Source organism: Onychomys torridus, chromosome 15 (genome assembly GCF_903995425.1).
Source record: "Onychomys torridus chromosome 15, mOncTor1.1, whole genome shotgun sequence".
NCBI lineage: Eukaryota > Metazoa > Chordata > Mammalia > Rodentia > Cricetidae > Onychomys > Onychomys torridus.
In genome coordinates, this window is record NC_050457.1 from 17,958,416 (window position 1) to 17,982,597 (window position 24,182).

The 24,182-nt window shown below is 40.0% G+C and overlaps 1 protein-coding gene across 3 annotated transcripts in view; it reads left to right on the plus strand.

Moving 5' to 3' along the window:
- The window catches only part of Ap3b1 (adaptor related protein complex 3 subunit beta 1), a 205,645-nt gene that overhangs the window by 46,258 nt on the left and 135,205 nt on the right, over nucleotides 1–24,182 (plus strand). For all 3 annotated transcript variants that reach the window (XM_036206993.1, XM_036206994.1, XM_036206995.1), the window contains exons 6-7: nucleotides 1,382–1,448; nucleotides 12,481–12,663. In XM_036206993.1, coding sequence (XP_036062886.1) covers nucleotides 1,382–1,448; nucleotides 12,481–12,663 — 250 coding nt within the window. The remainder of the gene's footprint in view (nucleotides 1–1,381; nucleotides 1,449–12,480; nucleotides 12,664–24,182) is intronic.

A 24,182-nucleotide genomic window follows, 5' to 3' on the forward strand; every position in this document is an offset into this window, starting at 1 on the left:
GTGATTTTTTTTTTTTTTGAGTCAGAGTCTTTATATAGTGTCCAACATTTTTTTTAACCTTTATTTTTATGCGTATGGGGTTTTTTTTTTTTGCATGCATGTATCTCTGTGCGCTGTCTGCATGCAGTACCTACGGAGGCCAGAAGAGGGCATTGGATCTCCTGGGACTAGAGTTAGATGGTTGTGAGCTCCTGTGTGGGTGCTGGGAATCGAGCCTGGGTCCCTCGGAAGAGCAACCAGTGTCCTTAACTGCTGAGCCATCTCTCTCCCCCGATTCAGTGATTCCTAAGTATATGCTATTGACATTTTTAGCAAATGTCATAGAATACCTTGATCTCTGCGGGAAAAGTACTCTCTAGAACGAGTTACGTGTCACGGTGTATTTCTGCTTTCTGCCATCTATCTGCAAGCCACCGCTTGTTCCTGGTGTGCTTCAGTGTTGGGTCAGACACGTGAAATGCAGGAAATCAGCAGACGTGAGGATTGTGAACAGCATTCACATCTTTAAGGTAGAAATGACCCATGTGCCAAATAATCAGTTGTTTTGTGATTGTCACATGTACATCATGGCGCACGGGGAAACCTCCCCCCTAAATAAACACGCGCAATAAAACTTTTTAAAAGAAATGTAAAGTCGCAGTAATGGTTTAAAAGTGCACCTGGTGGCCAGGTGGCAGCTCACTGTCCACTCTCTGTCCCCTCGGTGATAGTCCTTAGCACTGCTGTTTCTCTCTCTGCCAGATGGGTTTTCATAGTCTGGCCCCTTTCCCCCTCAGTTTAGATGACAACTTTGAAATGCATGTCTCCATTAGCAGGCTATGGTAACGAGGTTTTATTTAGAAATGTTCTTTTTGCTTTTGGCAGTTACACAACCATAGTTAAAAACATTTACTGTCTTTCACTTTTTCCCTTGAGAAAAAAAACGGGAATTTCAATCAGGTACTTTCCCAGCTACTTCCTTACAGTTCTCCAGCTGGCTTTGGAAGTCATAGACTCCTGGTTTAGTTAACATGAGCTGCTGTAGAGAGGAAAGGTGACTTTGGCTGGAACCCCCCCCCCCCCCAATCTTACTAAGATGTCTGTGTCTGGAACCTCGCTGTTCTCTTGGAACACCTTGGCATTCCTTTTGTGTTGTTTTGGTCTGGTTTTTGAGACAGGGTTTCTCTGTGTAGCCTTGGCTGTCCTGGAACTCGCTCTATAGACCAGGCTGACCTTGAACTCACAGAGATCCACCTGCCTCTGCCTCCCAAGTGCCAGGACATTAGTGTGCGCCTCCATCGCCCAGCCAACCTCAGCATTGTTGAAGTGATGAGTGTCATTGGATGTAATAATGAAGGGCAATAAGTGCACACAACTTATTTATCTATTTTTAACATTTTAGTCTTGATCCAGAGCAGAAAGAAATGTTAATTGAAGTCATTGAGAAGCTTCTGAAAGATAAGAGCACTGTGAGTATTGTCTTTTGATGTTACCGAATTGTGTTTTATTTTACTATGATTTACCATGGTAAATTCTCTAGAAGTATTTTTATTGATTCTATAATATGTTATAATTATTAATGAAGTTCATGTCTAAAATGTTAAAGCTGGGCATTTTGGTGTACCCCTTTAATCCCAACACTTGGGACAGAGAGGCAGGCAATCTCTATGAGCTTGAAGTGAGCCTGGTGTACATCGTGAGTTCTAGGTTACCCAGGGCTACAGTGTGAGGCTCTGTCTTAACAACAACAATAAAATCCCCAACCCCAAACAAACCAAGTATTACAGACCTATTGAATAAGAGAGAGGGGCCTTTAGTATCACAAATTATCTTTTCCCTTTTGTTCTTGCTATTCCTTTCTTGGCTGCTGGGTTTTAAGACAGGGTCTCCTCCAGCCCAGGCCAACCTGGAGCTCACTGTTTCAACCAGATTGGCCTCTGCTAAATAGCAGTTTGACTGCAGCTTCTCAAGTGCTAGGGGTACAGACATGCTCTAAGATGCCCAGCTTCTGCACATTTTCTAAAATATTAAAACAGTTCTTAAAATGTTTCTTCCCTAAAAATTTTAATTTTTGAGACAGGGTTTCTCTGTGTAGTCTTGGCAGTCCTGGAACTCACTCTGTAGACCAGGCTGGCCTTGAATTCACTTGAGATCCGCTTGTCTCTGCCTCTGAAATGCTGGGATTAAAGGCATTCACCACTACCCGGCTCCCTAAGAAAATTTTATTAGTTGAAGAAGGCTCATTTTTTTTTTTTCTAAGAGTTATTTTTCTAATTAAAATAAGTAGTCCTTTGGGAAAATGTGTATCCACATGTATCCCTTTTCCATGCTTAATTTATGTGTGCATTGGCAGATAACAAGACATAGGAGTAGATGTAACCTGCGGGTGTGTGAACAGCTGGCTGGAGGCATTGTACTACTGATGTATTAGGGCTTCTGTACCCACTTTTGCAACTCAAAACTACTTAGGTAGTGATCGTAGGTCATGCTAGCGAACATGGACTATTGTCACCCAGCAGGCCTCTAACATAGTAGTCACTGGCTCCTTTATGTTAATAATTATCCTCCCCTCTTTTGTATGTGTGCACACGTGTGTATATGTGCGGCAGTCAGAGGACTACTTGCAGATCTGGTTCCCTCTTGGCATCATGTGGGTTCTGGGTTAGAGCTGAGGTCATGGTCTTAGCGGTAGGCTTTTACCCACTGAGCCATTTGCAGGCCCATGCCTGCCGTTTGTGTTGGAATTTCTCTTCAGTTCTGTCAGTGTTTGCCATGTGGACTTGGGAGCTCTGATATTGATACATATGTTTATAATAATTTTATCTTATTCTTTATAAAATGTCTGTTTTAATCTTTAATAATGTGTCTGGTTTTATGTACAGTCAGTCTAATTTATGATTGTTTTCATACTTTCATTTTCTAAACTTTCATTTTCAGATTGTGTATTTTTGGTTTCTTGAGACAGGGTTTCTCTGTGTGTATTCCTGGCTGTCCTGGAACTCACTCTGTTGACTGGACTGGCCTGGAACTCACAGAGATCCACCTGCCTCTGCCTCCTGAGTGCTGGGATTACAGGCGTGGGCCCCCCTGCCTGGCCAGATTGTTGTCTTCAATCTAGTTGCTTCCATAGGTAGCATAGAGAGATGCCTTTTGACTCCTAACTAAACCGGACAGTACCTGCCGTCTGATTGGAATAATTGATCTGTTATACTTCGTGCTGTGTTAGTTGAGTTTTAGCTCCTTTTCACTTGTTTTTCTGTCTTGTGTTTTCATTCTTCCCTTACAGCTTGTTGGCACTAAATGAGTGTTTTAGTAAATACATCAGAATCTTACTTTCTATGATCTGGACAGTGTCATTATGCTGTCAGAGTCATACATGGAAATTATTGGATTTCATTCCAAAGCCATACAAACTTCTTCAGTGTAGAGCATATTAGAAACCTTCATTATATTTTTCTATGCATAGTTGATATGTAGGAGGGATCAAATATAGACAGACTCACTGGGTAAACTGAGAGAAGTCATGCTTCTTTTTGTCCGCTCCATGACAGGCATATTGTCTGCGTCAGGGATCCAGATACAGTGCCTGTTATCAATACTCAGATAACCTAATACTAGTTTTAAAAGTACTTACTTTCTTGTGTCTATAGGAAAGTTACTAAATACTGTGGAGAATGGTGAGATTTAGAAGAAGTAGTTCCTGAACTTACATGTAGTTTACCATTAGTTCTGCTCCATCATAAATTTAAAGAAGTAGCTGGGAGGTAGCTGGGTGTAGTGGCTCATGGCCTTAATCCCAGCACTAGGGAGATTGAAGCAGGTGAATCTCTGTGAGTTCAAGGTCAGCCTGGTCTATAGTCAGTTCCAGGACAGCTACATTATGAGACCTTGCCATGGGAAAACTGAACAAAACGGGAGGGTTAGGGGAGGGGAGGATTTGGAGGTTGTACTAAAAACAAAACTTCCATATGTACATGTGGTGATATAAAGTGTCTGAGACACAATAAATATTGAATCTCATGACAATGATGATGCTTGGATAGGAGAGGTGATTTCCAGAGGTTTGAAGAAAAATAGTAATGTCAGATGTTTCAATTTCAGGAAAGAAGGTCACCTAGAAAGGGACTGCAAACAGGGTGTTCTTAGAAATTATGTTTTCTCAAGGTATAATCCCAACACTGGAGTATGCAGAAGGTGTGGCAAAGGCAGACATTTGACTAATGAATGTAGACCAACAAGGGACAGACAAGGTAATCAATCCTTTGCCTTTGCCATCAGGAAGCACCTTGAGGGGCCTCTCTCAGTTCCCATGTCAAATTTGGTTCTGTCCTTTCCTGTCACCATGGAAGAAACTTCTTCCCCAGAGCAATTAAAGAACCTAGTGCCTGTTGTAAAAAAACAAAACAAAAACAGAAACATAATGATCTGGATGATAGAACAGCTTTAGAAAATAAAACAAAAAACCCAGGAGAAACCATAAATCAAAACTGATAAAGATTAGATTTGGAAACTCCCCAATGTTAGAGTTGGGGAAGGGTTTTGTTTTTGTCTTTCAGAAAATGAAGGCTAAGGAATCTGAAGAGCACTGGACAAATGAGACATCTGAAGGAAAAGGACAAATTATCTAGAAAACTTGTCCTAATCTGCAGTGAACCATGTCCACACTGAACAGCGACTTTGAAGGTTCCAAAAATATAATGCAATCCCACAACAGTGATTCCATCTGGACAATGATAACGCTATTAAGCTGGCAAACTCCACCCAAAAATTGGCTTTGGACTACAAACTTCTCAGGATAATATCCAGATAGCTAGCTGAGATGATCCAGTCTGATAGACTACTCCAATCCGGATTTGACCATAATCCTAAATTTTCTGTGTATCCCCATAAGATTACTAGTGCCCTTAATCAGCAGGACGTAGCCTAGAAAGAAGAAAGGGGGATATAATATAGAAATGTGTTATATAGAAATATAGGATAAAAAAGATTATTGAATCTATTCCAAGAAATATATAGAAATGATATTATAAAAGGGTAAATTATTGAATCTATTCTGGAAAAAAAGGATATAGATAAGATAAAAGGTAGATTATTGAATCTACTCTGAAAAGAAAAAACAGGAATATAGATATAAGATAAAAAGGTAAGGCAACTACTAGTTTTAAATTTTACATTGGATTGGATTTTTGTATATTGTATACAAATTTTGTATATTGGCACAAATTTGAGATTATTTTTGTGGAGTGGCAGAAGTTAACTACTGGGCAAGAAAATACCCTTGCCTCGACTGCTAACAGTATGCTGTCCAGTGGATAAGCAGGACACCAAAGAAAGGACTGCCGATCCTTGCCAAGACAAAGTAGGATAGCCCTTTAGAAAATCCTGCTTCACAGATGAGTCTGTGAGATATGCTAGGCCTGTAGGCAGAGGATAGATTCCCCCAGTGTTGCAGAGGAACCTTGGGTGACTGTCCAGGCAGCCAGCTGTTTCTGTCATTTCTCTTTTTTTTTGGAAGTCGCTTGTTTGCACTTCCTGTTTTACTGAGTAATATTATTTCCTCCTCAGGTCTCTGAGGGAGTTGAAGATTAGATAGTTATAGTTTTCCTTGTTAACAATTTCAGAAAAGAAACTCACTAAAGCAGTATAAAGTTTGAAAGACATCAAAAGATAGTTTTTAGTTGGCAATACAAATTAGGATAGAAAGTGAATTAGGTACAAAACTTTGGATTCACCAAAATAGGATAGATAATAGAGTATTTTTTCTGAATTTGTCAAATGCTTATGGACTGGACATTGGTAATGTAATTCTTGACTGTATATATTATATATACTTATTTTATAGTTTTTCTTATATTAGTTATAACCTTCTTTTATTATTTTAGACAAAAAAGGGGAAATGTGGTAATATATTGTGTACCCTAATAAAATTTGCCTGAAGATCAGAGAACAGAGCAAGCCACTAGATTAAACATAGAGGCCAGGCAGTGGTGACACACACTTTAATCCCAGTACTTGGGAATCACACACCATTAATCCCAGCACTAGGAAGGTTGAGACAGGAAATGATGTGGGTGGGCGGAGAAAGGTGTATAAGGCGTGAGGAGACAAGAACTAAAGCCTTTCAGCTGAGGAGTCCTAGAGGTGAGAGGTGGCTCGTTCCTTTGTCTCTCTGATTTTTTAGCATTCACCCCAATATCAGGCTCCAAGTTTTTTATAAAAAGACAATTTAGCAATTCGTGTTACATGTACACATATCTTTCCAGATAGAGCATCTGTTCCTCCCCTGTGTACACACGTTTCCACATAGGACATCTGTTCCTCCCCTATGTACAGACATGTTTCCACATAGGACACCTGTTCCTCCCGTATGTACACACACGTTTCCACATAGGACACCTGTTCCTCTCGTATGTACACACTCGTTTCCACATAGGGCATCTGTTCCTCCCCTATGTACACTTGTTTCCACATAGGGCATCTGTTCCTCCCCTATGTACACACGTTTCCACATAGGACACCTGTTCCTCCCGTATGTACACACTTGTTTCCACATAGGACATCTGTTCCTCCCCTATGTACACACATGTTTCCACATAGGACACCTGTTCCTCCCGTATGTACACACACGTTTCCACATAGGACACCTGTTCCTCTCGTATGTACACACTCGTTTCCACATAGGGCATCTGTTCCTCCCCTATGTACACTTGTTTCCACATAGGGCATCTGTTCCTCCCCTATGTACACACGTTTCCACATAGGACACCTGTTCCTCCCGTATGTACACACTTGTTTCCACATAGGGCATCTGTTCCTCCCCTATGTACACACATGTTTCCACATAGGACACCTGTTCCTCCCATATGTACACGCATGTTTCCACATAGGGCATCTGTTCCTCCCCTATGTACACACGTTTCCACATAGGACACCTGTTCCTCCCGTATGTACACACTCGTTTCCACATAGGACACCTGTTCCTCCCGTATGTACACACTCGTTTCCACATAGGACACCTGTTCCTCCCGTATGTCCACACATGTTTCCACATAGGACACCTGTTCCTCCCGTATGTACACACTCGTTTCCACATAGGGCACCTGTTCCTCCCGTGTGTACACACACGTGGCATCTGTTCCTCCCCTGGCCTTTTGTTGTTGTGCTGTGTTTTTTGATTGGAACATTCCCTTGGCTCCTTGGCTGGCCACAGACTTGCTCTGTAGACCAGGCTGGCTTTGAACTTGCTGCAAACCCCTTGTCTTTGCCTGCTGACCTCCTCCTCCATCTCCCATATGCTGGGTCACACCAGGCTGGCTAGGCTGCGTCTTGTATCCTGGGTCTGAACTATAGTCTCAGGTATGAGAATTGAATGTTTTATGTTCCCTATGTCTCTGTATGATTTATAGCCTCTAATCCATGAAGTTGTTTTGAGTTTAAATCGCTACTTGCAGACCCTTCACCTGTCTTCACAGCACAGTGTTAACAATATTCTAACTGAAAAGAAGATGGCTCAAAGATGTAATGGACATAATTTCTTGTAAATTCGATTGCCTGCTTTTTGTTCCTGTTTATTTCCAAAATAAGAAAAAACATTGAGTAGCTATCTTTACTAGGTATTTGATATTTAATGGTTAGTTCTTACATTATTTATTGTATTATTAGTGATAGTAATTTGATATCTGATATTATTGGGTTTTTTTCCTCTTCATAGTCACTGTTTTTAGGGAGAACTTTCTGGGATTTGGGACATTCATTTTAACAAGTAGGTTTTCCTTCTCACTTTGTTTTTGAGACAAGATTTCTTGCTGTCCTGAGCCCACCAAGCACCTAGGTTGACTGGCTAGGGGCCCTAGGGATCCTTCTGTCTCTACCTTCCCACCCTGGGATTATAGTCATGTGCTACTGTGCATGGGTATTCTTATGACAGTTTTGGAGACTGAACCCAGGTCCTTATGCTCACAAGGCAAGCATCTTACAGTGGGCCAAATCTTTCCGCAGCCTGATTCCTTTTTCCTTTTTCCTTTTCTTCCTTCCTTCCTCCCTCCCTCCCTCCCTTCCCTCCCTCCCTCCCTCCCTCCCTCCCTTCCTCCCTTCCTCCCTCCCTTCCTCCCTTCCTTTTTTGAGGGTTTAGATTAAGGGATTTGAATTCAGCTTTGTCTAGGTACCATTAACTTGGCTAAGCAGTATTTAAGTATTAAGTAGTCTTTTAAGAATGTTCATTGATTATTCTTCTTTTGTGTAATTATATTCTACTATGGAAAGATTAAAAAGATACTCTTATATCCATACATTATATCTGTCTCTATGTATATATCTATATCTATATTATATCTTATATACATGCATTCTATATATTCATATATCTATATTAATTTGTTTCATTGGTTATGTGTTATACTCATTGAGAGAAGACAGGCACAATTCTCCCTATACTTATAATGTTAACATCGACACTAAAATTAACACAAAAAAAATCACAAAAACTCCCCCAGAAAATCTCATGAAAATCTGGGTGGGATTTGTTGGGGAGAAGGGGTTTGGAAGGTGAGAGAGGAGTGTATTATTCGAGTACAGTGTACATGTGTGCAGTTGTGAGAGAATGCATTCAGAATCACAAATGACATAAATTTAAAGTTTTCCAATCAAATGATCCAGTCTAATTATTTTCACGTTTTGAGGAGTTTATTCACTGGCATGATGGGGACTGCTGTATTGATGGTTTTATGTTACTGGTTTTATGGGATGCGAAAGATGTCAGTGTGTTTAAGACTTACTTCTTTGAGCTCTGTTGATTAGGGGAGGTGCCTTATGTTTCTTTTCTTAGCCCAGGGAGGGTTTTCATATTGAGACCTCCAAGGTCTTTTAGTGTGTGAGAAGCACGTGGCTCAAAAAGACAAGGATGTAGTTGTTCCCTAAAAAGAAATCTCTCTGGATTCAGGCACACAGTTCTGGTTGCAGCCGGACGAGCATGGCAGTGCCATTTAGGTCACTGTTGTTTGAAGGTGTCTTTGTGTTTATAAAGATATTTAGAAAGCTCTCATGTGCAATAGGTGGGATTAGAAGGGAACATTTTGTCTATATATTTGTCATCTTCAGTCAGTGGAAACAGTATTTTTTATTGTAATTTTTGTTATATCTTTCTGGATTCACAATACGTTCATCTGCGTTGTGTGCTTAGCACAATACACTTTACTATAAACCTTTCCAAAGGTTCCATTATAAATGCTCCCTTAAATCTATAACACTTTTTATTTTTCTTTGGAATGTAGAAATTCATTATTTGTTGAGCATTGAAAACATGGAACCAGATGGTTAGAATGCTTCAAAGGCATGGTGGTCCTTATTTTTTGTGCTTTTGTTTTTGTTTGTTTGTTTCAAGTTAATTTCAAAGAAATCCTATCAATGGTGTTTACATTTCTGAGGAAGATAAATTACGTTAATGCTTCCTGAAAAGCTGAGTTGTTTATGTATTTTTGATGACTTGAAGTTTCCTTAATTTTAACTATAGACTGCTTAATGAATAGGTGGATGGCTCCTAGCTAAATCGGAGGGGTAAGATACCATTTTCCAAGTTATTGATTTAATGCTGGTAAAAGCCTCGCTGTTCTGGGAAAAGAAGAAAGCCCACCCCCGAGTTTGTGCAGATGTTTTATTGTGATAGATCTATTATCCAGCTATTAGAAGATAAATGACTGATCTTTCTTATTTTCCATGCCTCAAGAAAATTGAAATAAGAAGGGGAATATCATTTGGGCTGTATGATTAGAGCAGGTTGGATGGCCATTAATTTAAGGGAAGAAAATCTTGGCAGCATTGGCTAACTTATACCATCTTATCAATCACACTGTGATGTACTTCTTGTGATGACCCAGCACTCAGATTTTTGTAACGTTAATTAGAATTCATGACAAAATAGATGCAAGGAAACGTTTTGTACCCTTCATAATTTTATAGAAAATTTATTGTTATTAGAGGAACCATTTGCTTAGTGTGATTTTTTTCATTACCAGCTTGTCAACTAGCATAGATAATCTAGAGAAAATATGAACTCCATAGATGGGATGTCACTTTTGTTGATGGTTCATGTAGTTTACCTTGGAGCACAGCTAATGGCTGAAGTTCATAGCAACAGCACAGAAAGACGTGGCAACCAAGGAGAGATAAATGAACCACGTTTATTGCTTTAATATAAAAAATACATAATGGAAAGCTGCGTCTAGATCTGATGAGCTCATTGGGGTTTGTCGGAGTGATTTATTCCCACTGTGTGAAGAGCTGCTGTTGACACGGGGATGGAGAGTAACTGTTTGTTTTTTGGAGACCAATATTTTTGGTTTTGAAATCTGATTAGATCATTCTATTTTAATTCTGAATGTTTTATGGATAGTGAACATTTAATAGACCCAACTGATCAATTCTTCTACTAGTGTTTATCAAAAGCTGAGCCTGTTTAAAACAAACAAACAAACAAACAAACTCTACAATGAAGTGAGCATCTAAAACGGCCAATGTTGTTTTGTGACGATGCTCTTTTTACATCATTCCTATTTTTCGTGCTTCCTGAAGCCTTATTTGTACCTAAATGGTGGTTTTCTCTCCTTCCTGTAATGTCTTGGGTGTTTTAGTGCCCTGCAGTTGCATGCAGGTTGTTGGGGCTTGATAAATTTAATGTCCTGCGGGAGCTGATTTTCCAGTTCGTTGTTTGGTGTCTAATCATTTGGAATAAAATACTTTCTGGGTTTAAAAAGATCCTTGATTTTACATAGCATTTAAAAAACGAAAATTATTTAAAAATTTAAAGTGAGTTCAGTCTCATAGATTAAGAAATACCCCAATTTTGTAGTTTTTCTTAACAGTTATTATTTATAACAATGATAGTAATTGCTGATTTGTAAATAAAGTGTATATAGACGTTTACAACTCATAAATAGTAATTTCTTCTATAGTTTGATGTTATAAACTTGGTTATTTTAAGAGATTTTTAAATTGTTAATTTTGATCTCATAATCACAGGTTGTAAGTTGCTTTGAATATATTTGAAGACTAATTGATGCAGAAGATATGAAAATGAGGATTTGAAAACATGCATTTAACTTGCTTTCCATATCAATAGCAAATAGGAAATTAGATGTGTAATACATTTTTATTTAGCTCACACAAATAATCAATTCTTTGCTTTTCGATTGAGGTGAATACATGCTGGGACCAGCAGGCACCAGTACATGGGCAGGGCTGGAGCCAATAAATGCAGCTTCACGTTTATACTGATTGGTAATTCATAAAATCCCCACAGGACTTGAAACTTGTTTAGCATAATAGCAAGTCTATATTCTGAGCTGTTTTCTTTGAATTGTGTTGTTGGTTGCATATTAATAAACTAAATGGTAACCAAGTAGAGGGACAAACACTCAAAATATGAATATCATTGTAGCTAATATTTTTCCAAAAGTACCATTTCAGTAAGTGATATTTCTATTTAATTGTTTATTTTTAGTCATGTGGGAAATTTTAGATACTAAAAGGAAAATCCCTAGTGTTTAGAAAGAATATGATATTAATTTTGTCTTTTCAAAACAGTATTACACTGTTGGCTAACTGCATGTATATATGGTACACATATAGAAGAATTTGTATATTAAATATTCTGCTTGCTTTGTACCTTTATGTTGAAGGAATCTTAGTTTCACCCAAGATTTGTAAGAGCATGACAATTCAGAAGTGCACATTTATGATATCATTAATTAGTCTGGGGGAAAGCTGTCCCCTTTTGGCAATACATTATTCCAATTTTTATTCATGATATACTAACATTTCAGTCACTGTATTTTCTTTGAAAATAAATTATATTGGTAAAAACAAATGGACTAAAATGTGTGAGATTTGGAAGTGTTTTTGCATTAAACACACTGAGTTAGTTCTTTGTGTGCTTTCTAATGGAAATGCATTGTTGAGTCCCTGCTGGTTTACTTGAAACTGGCAGTGGGGTCTTTGTTATTGTCCTGAGTCTCTTTATAGTTTAAATTTGGGTGGTGGCAGCGCACACCTTTAATCTTAGCACTCAGGAGGCAGAGGCAGACAGATCTCTGTGAGTTTGAGGCCAGCCTGGTCTACAAAGCAGGTTCCAGGACAGCCAGAGATGTTACACAGAGAAACCTTGTCTCCAAAAACCAAACAACAACAACAACAACAAGAAAAAAATCCCAAAAAAATTCCCGAAACTGAGTTATTAACATTTAACTCATGTATAAACAATTATTAGATTTAACTTAATAAACTAAAATAACCTGGATTTATCTCTCTTCAGAAGAAGATCGTTTTCCATACTAATTATAGTTTTAAAGGTATCCTTCAAGAAAATGGTACTTTTTTATTACTCATTTTAACTGAATGACTAAAACTTTCAATATTATTGTCATAACATGACTATGCTGCCGGAGTACCCGAGTACGGTCTTGGGTGGTGAAGAGTATATGTAATGAGTTACTGTTTCTTTCTTCTCAGCTGGTGGCTGGCAGTGTGGTGATGGCTTTTGAAGAAGTGTGCCCGGATAGAATCGATCTGATCCACAGGAATTACCGCAAACTTTGTAACCTACTGGTCGATGTCGAAGAGTGGGGACAGGTTGTCATAATCCACATGCTAACTCGGTATGCTCGGACACAGTTTGTCAGCCCTTGGAGAGAGGTGAGTGCTGATTGGCCTCCCACTTACGAAGTGTACCAAGGGAGTAGATGAACTTTTACAGGCTGCATCCAGTGAAGAGTATTGAAATAAAAGAAATCTGCCTTCCAGTGGGGACTTACTTTGCTGATTGTCAATTGTTTTGACACCGACCGATTCCCACTTAAAGACGCACTATGTAATCTTTGGTGTGATAGCTGGCTAAAGGTCCCCATTAGGACACAGGCTCATGGGGCCTCACCAAGCCCTGGGATTTTTATTACTTGTCGTTGATTTTACATTTTTGAGCCCCATTTATCATATGTAGCAGTTTACTAAAGTGGGTAATGTGCCTCTGCACCATGAATTTACACTTGGGGTGACTGATTCCCAGACTTTATACACAGAATACCGCCAGCTTTTAAACTTCTTTCCTGCGGCTTTGTACTTCCAAAATACGCTTATTTTCATTTGTACTCACCCAAAGTATGTGAAGTCAGTAGTCAAATAGCCTATGAAGTGAGTTTAGTTTCTTTGGCAGGTTAATATTAGAAATTTATCATGCTCTTTACAAGGAAACTTAGAAGTTTTAATTATATTGTTAGTCTGTAATAGCGCTCATTCACTGTTCTATGCAGACTTACATGAAATTTCAAACTTGTTTAAGGAAATCCTAAGCATTACCATAACAGCACATTCATCTTTTGACATTTTTAATGCAATATTTTTTTATATTTCTGTGTATGTGTTCATGTGTGTATACTTATGTGTGCACATCTCTGTGTGTGCATGTGTATGTATGTGCATGCATGTTCATGAATGTGTGCTTGAGTGTTTGTGCACATGTACACGTGTGCATATGTGTGTACTTGCATGGGCTGTTTTACAATGTGCTTGCATGTTTGCACATGTAGGTGCACAAATGTGTGTGTACATGCATGTGTTTTCACAATGTGGGGATGTGCACGTGTGTGTGGTCATTGAGTGGTCGTGAGAGGGCATGGCTCTCCTGGAGCTGAAGTCATAGGTGAGTCACTCTGTGTAGGTGGTGGGAACCAGGCCCAGGAGCCCTGGAGCAGCAGCAGGCACTCTTCGCCAATGAGCCATCTCCCCAACCCCAGTATTAGAAACTTGGAAAATCAGTTGTGAGCTCTACCCGACTAACCATACAGCGTTTAGAGCATCTTGCTTTTTTAAATTACAAATAATATTAATGTGAGAGGAAAATGTTAATGAAATTCTACAAAGTGGGAATCTTCTCATAGTTTTTAAATTTGGTTTTTCGAGACAGGGTTTCTCTGTGTAGTTTTGGTGCCTGTCCTGGATCTCACTCTGTAGACCAGGCTGGCCTCAAACTCACAGAGATCCGCCTGGCTCTGCCTCCCGAGTGCTGGGATTAAAGGCATGCGCCACCACTGCCTGGCCTCATGATAGATTTTAAATGACATATAAAGCTTACAAATAAGTAGAAAACATTTCATAAATTTTTTTCTACATTGACTTGTTTTTTTAGTATTAAAAAGATTTAAAACGTTTTTCTGTGTCTTTATCTCCTTGAATGCTACATCTCAGCTTGGTGTTTTCCTTCCTTTCTGATTGCTTTGGGGAGTACTGTGTATTGAACCCAGGGCTTGCGCATGCGCAAGATGAGCTGTGTCCTCTCAGCCCCTTCTGTGCTTGAAGTTTGACGTGTTTTTGAGTTGAGGTCTCCTTGTGGAGCTCCTTAGCTTCATTGTAAGTAAAGTGGTTGCATTTTTTACAGTATGTTAAAATATATGACTCAGATGGAAGAACTTTTGCTGTTAGTATACACTTGTACCTTACAAAATCAGATTTGTTATTGACCGGAGTTGGGTTTGAAAGACTGTTTGACTAAATGAAGCCGCGTGTGATGATGACAGTGTCACAGCCATTGGATGCTGCCTCCGCGATCATGCTTCCTGTTTGTTCAGCCAGCCCCTGCTGGGGAGCTGATTGGACATTTTCTCCCTGTGCGGAAGCACAGAGTTCATGTTGGGTTTTTTAACCAGTGTTATATCACTTGACATTTTTATTATGTTCGCCCATCATTCATTCCAGCGCTTGTATAGAAGTGAGCTTTTGTCTTGTTTGTGGATAGAAGCTAGAGCTGAGTATGCGTGAGTCTTCTAAAGATAGGTCCTAGAGTTTTGTAGCAAAGATAGGTTAAATTCTACATTTACATGTGTATTTCTGCTTTTGTTCCATAACTGGAGAGGAAGGGGCTGGCTGCATTTTGTCTTGTGTTTTTTCATGTTAGTTCCTGTCAGAAGGAAGTCTGGCCACTGTCCCAGCATACTGGAATTGGACCATGTCACTTCTTCTTCGTCTCTCATCCATCTGCCCGTGACGTCAGCATAGGGCCTGTAGTTCCAGACTGAGGCAGTGATTTTCAGACGTGCAGCTCTGCCTTGCGCTGCCCCAGCACAGCCAGGAGACCAGGTGTGGGCAGGGGGTGTGGCTGGATGGCGTGTGTGGCGTACACATGTGCGAATGTGCTGGACGGCATGTGAGCAGGTGAGGCCCAGGGTGTGGAAGCTGAGGGTTTGACTTCTCGGGGCAGCTCACTTACAGTTTCCTTTGAGACAGAGTGCTTAATGGAAAGGAGGACATGAAACCAGTTAGAGAGATTTGTAATTTTCGTGAGTTTAAATAATGTTCTTTTTTTTTTTAAGTTACAGAAGTACTTATAACATAGTATAAAATAAAAAATGATGTTTTTGTTTTTTCTACATTAACCTCTTGGTTGACCCTTGAGAGGCAATTGTTGGTAACTATTTAATTTCAGTTATGCTAGGAGTTACAATTATACTATGGATAAACATTTAGCTTTACTTACTAATGTAAGATGCTGTCAATTTACCTCAGTCCATGGAAAAATGACTCCAAGTTCTATTGGCACATCTTGTTTAACCCAGCATACTCAGGATATTAGGATTGTGTCTGTGTGTTTTCTTAATAGTTTGTAAATAACCTTTGGGAGAGAAAGATGTGGTCAGTCCTTGCTGTCCTTTCAGAACTAGCAATCGTAACGAGGGTCTTTGTACAAAATGACTCTTTGAATGTGTCAACACTTGGGCCATGGCACACCACACTCCTTTCTTTAACCCACTGAGTCTGTCTTGTTGTGACTGCTGCAGATACCAGAGTGAGAAGCTCAGGTGTTTGTACTCCTGGAGGCTTCCCTCTCTCTAGGACTGCCTGTGGTTGATGTAGTATGAAAGTTGTTAGACTAGGAGCTGGAGCTGGCTCAGTGGTTAAGTGCACTGCTCCCAGAGAGGACCCGTTCCTAGCACATTTGGTGGCTCACAGCCACCTGGAATTCCAGCTCCAAGGGGATCCAATGCAGGCACCTGTGGTCACGTGCCTATATCCACACACAGACACATACCCACACACATAATTAAAAATACAAAGAGGAAGCTGTAAGACTAAAGCTCATAAAGACAGTTTCGCCACATTTGAAAGAAGCTGAGACCTTTGTGGCTCTGTATCTGCTTTTCGTTTCAGAAGTTGTTTTCAGTGTCTTTATAGTAACTAAGGTTATCACAGAGTAGACGGACACAGAGGAGCAGCACTTCAGACGAGGCCTGAGTGTGACTGGCCTTCCGGAACCTGGGGAGGAAAATGCTTTGTTTGTACACCTCGTTCACTCTCATCCATGGGCGAGGTCTCCATATAGGCAGAAATCCCTGCCAGGAATGCCGTGCAGAGACAACGTTCCTACAGTCAAGGGCGTTTTACCGTGAAGTAAGGATACGCCAGTGGGAACGCCGAGTCACCAACTTAATAGCAACCTAGGAGTTATAGCGTAGATTTCGCTTTCCCTCTCTTGCATTAGGAGAAAATGTGAGAAATGATACTCCAGTTAATCGTTTTGTTGTGCTTTCTTGTTAGTGGATAGTGGCCCTGGTCATGGTGTCCTGCTGCAAGAGAAAGGTAACTAAGACAGAAGTTGGTACGAGAGAGTGGGTGGACCCTGACTGAGGCAATTTACAGAAGAGAGTTTATTGTGGGCTAACAGTTTCCAAAGGTTGGAGCCCATGGCCGTCTAGCAGGGGGCATGGCAACAGGCAGGCGCCATCCTGGAGCAGTAGCTGAGAGCTCACCTCTTGAGAGCATGAGGCAGAGAGAGCTAACTGGGAATGACCAGGCTTTTTGTAACCTCAAAGCCCACCGCAGTGATAGCACCTCCAGCAAGGCCACACCTCCTAGTCCTTCCCAAACAGTTTCACCAACTGGGGGGGCCAATCTCATTCAAACCACCATGTTGGGCAGTCAGAATTTCATAACCATTTACAGATAAAGATCCTGAGGCATACAGGTTTGAGCAGTTAGTTCACCTAAGCATACTGTTTAGAAAAGGTAGACCTAGAAACAGTTATCTGATATTCACGGCCATCATTCTTTCCTTTATTTTATGTTACCTATTGACTTGAATATGGTTTGTGTTTGCTTATTGGTTTCCTGTCAAAGCTAATCTCCAAGACCCTACTCTGTGGTACTCAATTAGATGATATCTAAAATTAAATATGCTTTCCAAAGAGAAAAGTCCTGTTTTCCTTTGAATTTGTGTGCATGTACATGGTGCATTTGTAGGCCAGAAAGTAGACTTGTGCTCTTGCTGTGTCAGCAGCCATTTCTCTGAGCTAGGCTCTCTCACTGAACCTGGAGGTGGGCTGGCAGCCAGTGAGCACATATGGTCTGCCCATAGGCTTTTGTCAGGGCTGTGGAGGATTCAAACTCAGGTCTTCATGTTTGTACCACAAGTGCTGTTACCCACTGAGCTCTTTCCAAAGCCCTCTGTTTATGTTAATATTCTCAAAGGGTAGTAAAATGTTAGCTTTTAGGAACTGAAAATTATTAGCAATAGTTTTTGAGATGAGTTGATGGGCATACTTGTGTCAGTCATTTCTAAATGAACACATCATATACAAATAGGCTTCTTGGGGGCCAGAAGAGATTTTTAATTTCGTTTATTTGCATCATTATAGATCAGTATTTAGGCTGTTTATATGTAAATGTATGATTTGAGGAACAATTAAGTGTTGACAAAGTAGATTGCCGTCATATCAATTGCAGTGCATTTTCCATAATTTTTCTAACTGACATCTTTGATGATAAATAGTGGATGCCAAGTCAAAGCCGATTATACAGTGTACTAGGAATTCATGGGGCTGTCAGAGAGAAGACCGATTGACTTTAAATTTACATATTAATGAGAAGATTTGTTAAGAGGGTGCTTGACTATAGAGAATAACAGCATATTTATAGGGCACGACATTTTATAAATAAAGCTGATGCAGGAAAATGGAAATTAAACCTTTTAGGTTAATAAATTCAAGAGACTACTAAAATGTGTATTTGCATTTTTATTTTCTCAAATTTACCTTTCTCTTTGCAGTCTGTGTCGGCTGGTTTTCCATTCTAGGTCAAGTTTGTATAATTTTCAAGGATGTGACATTATTTAAGTATTTTCTTTGTCATTGCAGCCTGCTATAGGAGGAGAGCACGTAAATCTCTCACTTAAAGTTGCTTTTATAAAAGTAATGGATTTGAAAATAAATTCATTTATTTTGAAGATAAATATAAAACAAAGTGAATGTTTAAGAGTTATTTAATACTCAGTTTCTCTTCAGATCATACAAATCTTCTTTTAAGAGTTATTTAAAAATAAAATGAAATAAAAACACGAACAAACAAAAAACCCTAAGAAATCTGAGCCAATATTGAATGAAACCGTTTGGTCCAGGCAGGAATGCCTTTCATCTATAGATCCAGTTCTGTTAAAATTGCTAGGAAGTGGAAGATTTAACAACTACCAAAACTGTTTACCTCAGCACTTTGAAACTTAAAAGAGTCACCACAACCGTTTAGAATATGAAGCCAGGTGGTACACCTGTCAGCAATTATCCACAACACTTAGAGATACTTTTGAGTGATTCATTTACTTTTATCTTTCTCTGTATTTCTGTATTTGAACTTATAGAACCTTACATAGGCCTAAGGACATCTTAAGGTTGGCGTTTTCCTTAAAGTGTTTTTATTACAGGTATTTTTTTCAGTGGTTGTTAGAAAATAACTCATCAAAATGCAAACTATATACATAAACATATGCTTGGATACATATTGTTTGTGTGTGTGGTTCTTTTCAACAGGTTATTTAAGAAAATAAATTTTGAAATTCTTTTTTCTTACCAGTGGACTATTAGTAGATTTTGCTGTTCTGTAGAATTGTTAAAAATAAAATACGGAGGATTTATCATAGTGTATGGTTTTCGCAATACAAATGAAAGAAGTTTGTGTGTCAACAGACAGCTGTGGCAAAGGCTGTAGTACACGGTTTACTGTGGAACTGTGGACCTGGGGCAGATGGGAAGCGGGGGCTCTCCTCCACTTGGTTATGGAGCATTCTGTTTAAGGATTCCCTAGTCTTTGTTCATTGTCCTTGTCTTTAACATCTTTTATTTAATATTTCATAGTTTCATACTCCTGTTCTTGAGTCTGTCCACCTCCAGCTCCCTGCTCCGTGTACCTGGGTTTTGTTTTGCCTTAAGTTGAACATACTGTAAGGCTTTGAGAAATATTTTCCTGTTGTTTTCTTCTCCATGCCTGAGTTCCTTCATGTTCTTTGTGATTATGTGGTTGTAATGAATGGTTTTTGGTTTTTTGAGACAGGGTTTCTCTGTGTAGCTCCAGCTATCTTGGAACTTGCTGTGTAGACCACGCTGGCTTCGAACTCACAGAGATCCACCACCCAGCTGCTTGCAATTACTTTTAAAATTCCTTAATAAGGCACTTTTTTTTTTTTTTTTGCAGGAGACAGCAGTTAATTCTTAAATTTTATTCATCTGCAAATATCTTTATTCTGTTCTTTTTTAAAAATTTTAATTAATTTGTTTACTTTTAGTTTTTCGAGACAGGGTTTCTCTATGTAACAGTTCTTGCTGTCCTAGAACTTGATTTGTAGACCAGAATGGCCTTGAACTCAGATATCCTCCTTCCTCTACCTGCTAAGTACTGGGATTGAAGGTGTCCACCACCCCAGAGGCAGTTTTTTTCCTAATTTTTATGTGAGACTAGGGAATGGTATAAGACAAAAACTATGTATTTACTAAAGTCTCATGCCTCTAAGTTTCTGTGGGTAAACTTTATTTATGTGCTGATTTCCTGTTCTTGCTTGTTTGTTTTGATGGGGAAGCTTCTGAGGTTAAACCCAGTACCTATACTTGGTGAGGAAGCACTCTCATCACTAAGCTAGCTTTATCCATATATTCTGTGCCTTTAGCATATCCTTATTTAGTCCTTTATGCTGCTTATTATAAATATAAGTATTTAAGTTTCTTTTGGAGATCTATACTGTACTATAAATTGTGGCTCTGAGAGATGATTTAAGACCATATTTACCACAGTGTTTTATGTAAACAGTCTTAAATGGAATCTGACACTAGCAAACGTGACTGAGAAGGAACTCTAGGGTCTGCCCTAGAGAGATATGTGGTAAGATGAGATTAAAAAAACAAAATAAACTTTGTGAATGGAGAAAATAAGTCAAGCTTCACAGCAACTATTCAGACCTTTAATTAAGAAAACAGTGCTTTACACATTTTAAATGACCACCTCAATTCTCAGTCTCAGTCTCGTAGTCCTAAACAGGACCACACTCAGTGACAGCGGCCCAGGAGGGATGGTCCCCAGAAGGCCAGAGGATGGAATACTTGGAGAATGAGGGCAGGCAGCCTCACCTGTATAGCGTGGAATCTAGGATGAGACCTGAACTTTGTTTGTGAGGGGCCGTCAAGCGCTCCAGAAGAGGAAGTAGTGACTGAGACACAAGTGATTTGAGTGTTACAGAGGCTGCAGAGCTGCAGTGACTTGGGATTTCTTCCCTTTGGTAATTCTAGGAAATGTCTCTTAAATCTCTAGCTGATTATACAGCTAGCAGAAGAGCAAACCCTCATGTGACCAAGAGAGAGAATACAGGCTTTCCAAAATCACTTAGGACCAGCAACAACAAACACGTGGAAAGGGTTAGAATCTCAGTTACAGAGTTACCATATCATAATCTAAATGTCTAGTCTTCATCTCAAAATTAGGAAACATGCAAAGAAACAAAAGAATGGTACGTTAAAAGAAAAACAGAGTAATGGGATTGGGACCAAAGAAGCCTGTGCTGTACTGAGTCTCAGCGTGTTTAAATTTACAGTCTCAAGCACACTAAAGCAAGTAAATGGAGTTAGAAAAGTGATGTCCCTCCAAATAGAGTGTCAGTACTAGTGTGCAAGCGCATGCACACACACACACACACTCATGCACACATGTGCACAGATGGAGTGGGAGAGAGATGCAAAAGAACCAAACAGAAGCCTACTGAAAAGTTGAGTAATGAAATGTTCACGACCAGGGTTCAGCAGTAGATCTGAACAGACAGAAAATGAATCCGTGAACTAGAAGACAGGTCAGTTTAAATGATGGAGTCTGAGCAGCAGACAATGCACAAAGTGAAATGGGCAGAGCAATAGCAAAACTCATGAAGAAGCTTGTTGAGCACCCTCCGGTGTGCTTTTACACACGATGGGATACCTAGAGGAAAGAGGAGAGAGAAGGGGCTAGAAGGAATATCTGAAGAGACCGTGGCTGGACGCTCTCTAGACCTGATGAAAGACACTGAGTGCTCTAATGAAGAAACTCAAGTTCTTGGTAAGAAAGACTCCATCCCTGACAGTTCATCCTTGTTGAAAGTCAGAGGTGAGGAGAGTCACTGTGTGCAAGGTCTCTTCACTAGTATTAGTTGCCTTCATATCAGAAGCCACAGGTTCTAGAAGGTGGTGGTTTTGTTTGTTTGTTTTGTTTTGTTTTTGAGGCAGGGTCTTTCTGTGTATCCCTGGCTGTCCTGGAACTCAAACTCAAAAAGATCTACTTGCCTCTGACTTAGACGTGCTGGGATTAAAGTGTGTGCCACCACTCCCAGCTTTTGAAGCAGCGGATGTGAAATGTTGGAGGAAGAGAGATTGTCAACCAGGAAGGCTGTGTCTCACAGAATTAACGCCCCAGAATGGAGAAACCAGTACATTGTGGTGTGGACGTATCTGTGCATCTGAATTTCTTGATACGTGTCAATGTAAATGTTGACAGTAGGTCACCGTGTCCCTAAGCACTTACTGTGTGTATTTTTGTCATTGAGTATTACATGTCTTTGCTTTTGTAATTCACCAAAAAGTCACACAGTCAGAGTTTTAATAATCGGGTATGTGTTAGTGCCACAAACACCTTTGTACACTCGTGGCCATTCTCTCTCTGGAAGTCAAAAAGTTGGCTTGCTGATGCTTGGGTCCTGGGTCTTGTAAACACCAGCCGTCATCTTTGCCTGTGGGCCACCAGGGCTACAGGTCTTCTCTGTTCTCTTGGTTTCCTTTCTCTAGGTGTGGAATTGCAGGCTTCTGTGTGTGTGGCCTCCCCATTTCTTCTCCAGAGGCATCCCAGCTCTCCTTTCCTTCTGTGGCATTCTCCTCTCCTTTCTCTCTCTTCTCCTCTTTCCTGTTTTGAGATGGGGTCTTTGTAGCCCAGGCTGTCTTTGAACTGGGACTCTTCCTGTCTCAGCTTCCTGAGTGCTGGGATTACAGCTACACGCCAGAACACACGGCTGTGGTCATATTATCTTTTATTGTTATTAATTTATTTGTTACCTTTTCTGTGTTTGGGTGTTATGTATGTCTGTGTACCATGTGTGTGCCTGGTGCCTGCATATGACGAAAGAGAGAGTCAGATCCCCTGAAACTGGAATAACAAGCTGTTGTGAGCCCCTGTGAGTGCTGGGAATCTTTCCCAGTCCTGGAAGATCACTGAGTGCCCTTCACCACTGAGCTATCTCTCCAGCCCCAGTCCTTGTATTATCTTTGAGACAACATGCTCACACAGTTTTTTCCTAGTGATTCTAGTGTGTCCTTTAGTTTAGATGTGGAATATTTGGGGATTAATGGAGATTAAATAATCCCTTAATAAAATTTAACCTGTTTATATAGAGCTTTAAAATTCCATTCTTCCTTTTCTTTCTGTATAACTGAAATGTGAGTTTTCCACAGCTCTGGTTTCTTACTCTTAACTTAGAACACAAGTATATGAGTATATACATCTTGTTCTGTTGTAAGTATTGAAATTCCGTGGTGATTAAGAAAAGGAAGCCTCAGAGCCAGGCCTGGTGGCTTAGCCTTTAGTCCCAGCACTCAGAAGGCAAGAGCAGGCAGATGGATCTCTGGGGGTTTAAAGCCAGCCCGCTGTACAAAATAAGTTCCAGGTCTTCCAGGGCTACACGGTAAGACCCTATCTCAAGGGGTGGGGGAGCTTTGCTGAATTTCTCTTTCTCATTCTAGAATTTCTGAATACATTATAACAGCTTTGCTTTAATCCCCTTGTTTTTAACGCCCCAGAGAAAAATTAAATTTATCAGTTTCAGTCTCATGCACATCCGCTTCCCTGTCTGCAGTGGACTCTCTGTCCCGGGTTAGGGTGAGGCTAATGTGAGAGGTCATTAATGTTGGCTTGCTGCTTTGTAATTGGGTGAGTGCTGTTCTTAGTAGAGTTACTTCAGCCAGAGGGAGCTTTCCTCTTCCCATCATGGAGCTAGGACAATCCCAGCCTTTATTCCTCAAGTTTGAGACTTCTTTGCCCTGACCAGCATGGCCACGTGCATATTTTATTTCAGGGAAATTTGAAAAATGCTTTATGCAGGTCTTCCATTCCATTTCTTAGGAACAAAGTTTGGAAATGGATGCATTCTGAAAGTATGTTTCTTATATACTAGAGCTGGACATACAGCTAAACATATACATGAGAAGTGTGGGCAATTGAACACTGAATTTTCATAGTGGCTCACCACAAAGTTAGTGTGCCCAGGTGTTTCCATAATTGTGATGTATTGGGGAGATTCGGTGTTCAATGGTCCTCAAACCCACACTTCCACCTGTGTGGTAGAGCGCTTGCTCACTGGGCTGTAGTATAAAACATGCAGTGTGAACAGCATGGCAGTTTTCTCATGGGAGGGGTGGTGGGTGCATACCCTGTGTTGCATACTGAATTTGGGGGGGATGAAATTTCCCTTTTTCTTTAGAAAAAAACTTATAAAGGTGTTCCTACTATACTCCTCCTTACCTGTGTGTTTTCTATAGAGGATAAATAGCTGATTTATCTGAGTAGTTAGCGTCCTGCTAATCACTTACCTCTCTGCTTTTGTTAGAGGTATCTAAGCTAATGTCAGAGAGGCGTGCCATCAGTATATCACTACAAGAATGTAATGGACTGTTTGTGCCTTCCAGAATCCACATTGAAACTTTAACTCTGTGTAGTCATTTTTGGAAAGAGTCTTTTGTAGGTAATTAGGTTTAGGTGAAGCCATGAGGGTACCTTTAAGGCAGTGGTTCCTTTCTAATTAGCAACTTTCCTAGTGCTGTGACCCTTTAATACAGTTCCTCATGTTGTGGTGACCCCAACCATAAAATTATTTCGTTGCTACTTCATAACTGTTATTT